Source organism: Myxine glutinosa, chromosome 6, assembly GCF_964187855.1.
Source record: "Myxine glutinosa chromosome 6, kmMyxGlut1.1, whole genome shotgun sequence".
NCBI lineage: Eukaryota > Metazoa > Chordata > Myxini > Myxiniformes > Myxinidae > Myxine > Myxine glutinosa.
This window is the reverse complement of record NC_136266.1, coordinates 37547665-37553664: the sequence shown is the minus strand read 5'-3', so window position 1 is coordinate 37553664 and position 6000 is coordinate 37547665. Positions and strand designations below refer to the sequence as shown.

At 43.0% G+C, this 6000-nt stretch overlaps 1 protein-coding gene across 3 annotated transcripts in view; it reads right to left on the bottom strand.

Annotated features, from left to right (window-relative positions):
* Positions 1-2538: 2538 nt before the first annotated feature.
* The window catches only part of KARS1 (lysyl-tRNA synthetase 1), a 48658-nt gene continuing 45196 nt past the window's right edge, over positions 2539-6000 (bottom strand). For all 3 annotated transcript variants that reach the window (XM_068119834.2, XM_078779718.1, XM_078779719.1), the window contains one exon: positions 2539-2979. In XM_068119834.2, coding sequence (XP_067975935.2) covers positions 2887-2979 — 93 coding nt within the window. In that variant the 3' untranslated portion in view covers positions 2539-2886. The remainder of the gene's footprint in view (positions 2980-6000) is intronic.

The window sequence follows — 6000 nt, the reverse complement described above, 5'->3', positions numbered from 1 at the left end:
CCAGGTGCTTTCTCCATCATTCAAGCAATCGTTCGCTGCAATCTTTGATCAAGTTTTCTCTTGCGGCCACGTCCAGGGAGGTTAGCTGCAGTGCCATGGGCCTTAAACTTCCTGTTAAAATTGCGTACGGTGGACACAGGAACATCAAGGTCTCTGTAGATGGACTTTCAGCCTTGAGATTGTCCATACTTCGCAATAATCTTGTGTCTGAGCTCCTCAATCAATTTTCTGGTTTTCTTTATTTTTTCCATGCTCATTGCGGAACACACAGTGACACAAAACAGCAGAATGAGTCCTTCTCTCCATTCAAACTGGTTGAATGAGTGACTTTTATATTGCAGGCACCTGCCACTCACCATACATGAGTTCAATTCCAAAGTAAAGGAGAATCACCTGCTTGAAATCTAATTGTTTCTAACAACTTCGAAAAGGTACCAATAATATTGTCTGGGCCATTTTAGGATTTCTGTGTGGATTAAGCTCAGATTTAGTACTTTTTCGGCTTTTTGTGTCATTCCACTGCAAACCAAATAAATACATATGTGGATGCCAAAAGATTCTTTTATTTCAACAATTTTCTGGAATAAAGGTGCATTATTAAAAAAAAAGAGCAAGGGTGCCAATATTTTTGGCCACGACTGTAGCTCCTTGTTAACACAGAGAGCCATAGACGTGTGAACATGTTTGTTGAAAAGTTGGGCTTTTGGAGATGTTTTTTTTCCGAGCTCATGACCATGACATGCATGTTACAAAAGCAGATCGAATGCCAGATAGGCAATGAGGTTGGGAAGCAGAAGGCACTGGTGAGGTTCAGTGAATATCTCCATCACAATGTATAACAAGAAAAAGATCAGAGATTGCAAACCCTCGCCCGGACGTATTTTCAGTGGTTTTAAAGGCTTTTGTGTTAAAACAAATATGGCAGACGAACCAGGTGACCGATGACGTCATCATTTATTTTTTTTCTCCACCAAATTATGCCTACATGATGCTCAAGAAAGTTCATCTTGATCGGATGAAGTTTTGTACTTGTCGATTTATGACGTCATAATGGAGGCACCTTTGGCATCAACATATTTTATTCCCCATGGAGAGTTCTTTACAATGAGCCATGTCTATTTTTTCTATTCAGTGCTTTCAGAGATAGAGGTGCAAAGTTTTCGGTTTTTCCAAGATGGCGGCCGAACCACGTGACCGATGCCGTCATCATTTTTTTTCTCCACCAATTTATGTCGACATGGCACTCAAGAAATTTCATCTCGATTGGATGAAGTTTTGTACTTGTCGAATTATGACGTCATCATGGAGAGTTCTTTACAATGAGCCATGTTTCAATTTTTTCTATTCCACACTTTCCGAGATATAGAGGTGCAAAGTTTTTCAATTTATCCAAGATGGCGGCCGAACCACGTGACGTATGACGTCATAATTATCATAAAAAATTATACAGGTGGAGTTGCACCTTTGGTGAAAATTTCCTGTTAATCGGACCAACGGTTGCAGAGAAAATCATATTTATTCTGAGGACAAACAAGTAACAAAAAAAATAATCACAGTGACACTTGGCAAAAGAGAACAAAGTAGAATGGCACTCAAAGAGCATCCTTTTGACGACACAAATAATTAGTGGTTGAATTCAGTGACCTAATATGCAAATCCTCTTCAAATTTTAAGTTAATCGGATGAAAATTGACAATTTCAGAAATTTGTCCGATGTTGACCTTTTGGCCTATGTTGATCTCAAAAATAGTTGGTGGTTGCATTCAGTTTGCTGATATGAAAATCCTTTTCAAATTTCAAGTCAATCGGACAAAAAGTGAGGATTTTAGAAATACCAAAAAAGTGGTTGACCTTTTGACCTCAAAAATATATAGGATTTTGTCGGACCACGAAGTCCACTATTTGGTGAAGCTTCGTGAAGATCGCTTTAAAATTGTGACCTGGAGGCAAGTATAAGTGGAAAAAAAAACCCACACACACACAGGAGTGATCAACATACTTTTCAAAAATTGTTTTTTTTGCCAAGTAACAAACAGAGACAGACAGACAAACGGTCTCAAATGCTATACCCTCTCCTCTGGCGAGGGTCAAAATGCAAGATGCCAGGCAAAACCCTCAACAAGTATGTTGGAGCACAGGTCTGCTTCTCGTACAGGGAAGGTCGCTGCTGCCAAAGCAACCACTTGGCAAATGATATTTGGCTATTAATAGCATTGTCTTCTCCGTAGTGGTCAGTGATAACTTAGTTCCTCATCATCAAAAAATAAAATATGGGGTCTTCAACAACAACCAGCATTCGATGCTCAAAGATGGTTCCCAAGCTCAACACATCATTGATATAACGCCCGACTGATGAAGTACTACTCTGACAGTTTACCGTCCGGTCAAACCCGTGTGCTTCAGAGCTGCAGAGCACACCTGTGTGCTAAACCTGTCAAGACACATAACAGAAGAAAAAAAAATTGCAAAGAGAAAAATGGCGACAATATACATCAAACAAACAGGCTTTTAAATGAAATCAGTGTTTGAAACACCAAGTCTCTGATGTCAGGTTTTAACAGCACCTGCAGTTTATTCAAAGTGAAGAAAAATCTCCGCGAGAGGGAAGGCAATGGTAAAAAGAGTGCCAATAAAGATGAAATCGCATATCACCATTAGGGCCCACAGAGCGCAAAGCTCAAGTCTATATAGCAGGGATCTATAATAGATCGGAGGTTAAGGTTGCGTCAAAGTATTCCAACATAAATGAACCTGGAAGACTGTGCAATCCAATGTAGAGTTTGTTTGTGAATGTAAAGGAAAAGAAAGAATAAAGGCATTTGTCATGATCATCCCACAACATCCAGGAGATCCAAATTAATAACATTCTAGCCTTTGTGCTTTTTTCTAGATTACAGTCTTTTCAGCATCATTCTTTGGCGTTTCAGAAATTTCTTTCTGCCCATCCTCAGGCTTCATGGCTGGGAAAAGAAGTATTTCCTATATGGGGGAAGGAGTGGGAGAGAAGAGACATCAAAGCTAAAATACAGATAAAAACAAGTTCTTCAAGAGTCGTCATGATAAATGATAAAAACAAATGTGCTGCACATATTTGTAGATATTCAAGAAGAAAACGACAACATTTCATCAAAATAAGGAGCGAGAGAGAGAGAGAGAGAGAGAGAGAGAGAGAGAGAGAGAGAGAGAGAGAGAGAAAGAGAGAAAGAGAGAAAGAGAGAGAGAGAGAGAGAAAGAGAGAAAGAGAGAAAGAGAGAGAGAGAGAGAAAGAGAGAAAGAGAGAAAGAGAGAAAGAGAGAAAGAGAGAGAAAGAGCGAAAGAGAGAAAGAGAGAAAGAGAGAAAGAGAGAAAGAGAGAGAAGGAGAGAGAGAGAGAAAGAAGGAGAGAGAGACAGAGAGAGAGAGAAAGAGAGAGAGAAAGAAGGAGAGAGAGAGAGAGAGAGAGAAAAAGAAGGAGAGAGAGAGAGAAAGAAGGAGAGAGAGAGAGAAAGAAGGAGAGAGAGAGAGAGAGAAAGAAGGAGAGAGAGAGAGAGAGAGAGAGAGAGAGAGAGAGAGAGAGAGAGAGAGATAAAACAAGAGTACCACCAAAAGCAATTCATCCAGGAAAATCAGTAAAATCATAGCAATCCCGGAAGGAAAAAACAATCGGTGCACTGCAAACCAAGCGACAGAAAAGGTGCAAATACCAAAAAAAACACACGAGGAGAAAATCTAGGCATAATTTCTAAACTAGGCATAATTTTATATGTACAAATTTACAATCGCATCTGCAACCCTGAGGAGAGACTTAAGAAAGAAAGAGTAGGTCAAGACCAGGGGGAGAAAAACGCCGGCAAGGAGAAGCATGGAACAGTGTATAAGAAACACCCGCACTGTATTATACAGAAATTAACAATTTGTTATCTTGGACCTCACAAATCCCTCCAACACACCAGGTCGCAACAAAATTTGCAAGGTCGTTTGCAGTTTGGACACAGCCAAATTCAAGCTTGAGCCTTGCTGACACCAACGAACTAAAAAACACCATAATACTGCATTCCTGCATGGGTCTGCCGCCCAGCTTCGCCTTCCGCGACAGGTATACGGCCAGTTTAGCGGTAGCGGTTAGGAACCCGAATACAATAGATGTGGTTCCCTTTTTGGGAGGAAAGCCAAAGATGTAAGCTTTCAAAGAAAAGGTAACCCGCAATCTATGGGAAATAAAATTTAACCAATGAAACAAAGGAGAAAGTCTTTCACAATTAATGAAAGCATGAAACAAATCTTCCCTCACCGGACAAAAAGGGCAACAGCCGGAAATGGGGGGGAAAAAACGAATGACAGCATTGGAAGGAACAATCCAGTGGGCCAAACGCCACTGAAGGTCACCTGTTCTTTTAGAAATAAGTCCAGCATACATTGTATCCCATAAAGGCTCAGAGGGGGGACCGGGAGGCAAGAATCCTTTCCACCGGGTAACCCCAGCTAGAGGTGGGTCCCCAAGAAGGAGTTTCACACAAGACCTATAAATACTCTTGCTGCTCATAGCATGGAAGAGGGGTGACCCTGCGCTCATGGGGGGCAGCTCGTTTGGGGTAAAAGCGACACCTAATTTTGGGACTGTGGGCTCAACCTCTGCGTCCTGCGTCCACTGTAGGCCTAGCTGGTGGCCCCTTCGGATCACCGCTCTTAGTATGTTCCCGATTTGCCTCCTGGACCGAACACCTGTTAGGTCCGCCAGCTCGTTCGCAGGCTTCCATCCCTGTCCAGAGTCGTGCCGGAGATGACACACTTTCAGGATGTTGGCCACTATAAAATGCTGGCAGAAGTCGCGACTCCTCGGGATATCGGGGAAAAGTGGGTTGAAAAATAAAGGCTCGTGTGCATACATGTTAGTGCCATACGAGTCTGTTTGGCGACTTATCGAAACGCCCTGCCAGGCATTCAAGAGGCTCTGATAAAAGACTGGGAGCAGAGATGTATCGACGTGTTGAAGGTTGGTCAGGAAAAGTTCCTGTCCGTATCCGAGCCTCCCAGCTCGTTGAAGAATGGAGCAGGCTAGGGGCTTTCCTGGTAGGTGTTCTGCATAAAGCAAGCGTTGGATGGAGCGGAGCCGGAAGGCCAACAGGCGGCATTTCACATCGACTAGGCCATGACCACCCTCGGCTGAGGGCCAACATATGGCGCTGAGTCGAAGCCAGTGGTAGCCTCCCCAAAAAAAATCCACCAGTTTCCTCTGGATAGCTTGGAGCAAAACCTCCGGTGGTTGCAGGCAGATGAACCGGTGCCACAAAAGGGTAGTGACGAGGTTGTTGACAACTAGCGCGCGACCCTTATAGGAAAGGTGGGGTAGAGCTCTTTTCCATCGGCTCAAACGCTCATCTACCTGGTCAATGATCCTGTCCCAATTTTTCTGGGCATATTGAGGAGGACCGAGGAAGACGCCCAAATACTTGATGCCATCGTTTGCTCACACTAGCTCTACAGGAAGGGGAGGTGGTGGTAATAATGGTGGCATAGGGAAGTCATTTTTTGGAAAGGGGATCCACAGAGCCTTGCTTTTCCCCCAATTACACCTTAATGATGAGGCAAGGTTGAAGTCCGACAAACACTTTGCCATGGCGTCACTGTCGCATTTTCTTTTTATAATGACACAAAGGTCGTCGGCATAAGCTGACAGGGTCAAAGGTGGGTGTCCTGGAGAAAGGACAAGTCCAGGGATATCCTTTCTGAGGGCGATTAAGAGGGGCTCCAAGGCGAGGGCAAATAATAGACCTGAAAGTGGACAACCTTGCCTTACCCCTCTCTGAACCTTTATGGGTGGGCAAAATTCGTTGTTAACTTTGATCAAGCTGGAGATGTTTGCATATAACAAAGCTATGTAGGCTCTAAAATTAGTGCCGAGCCCGCAAGCTTGTAACACATGACACAAAAACTCATGATCAATGCTATCAAAGGCCTTTGCAAGGTCAAGAAACACCAATCCAAAATCCTCTTTGACACATTTACCAGTTAACAAATCTCT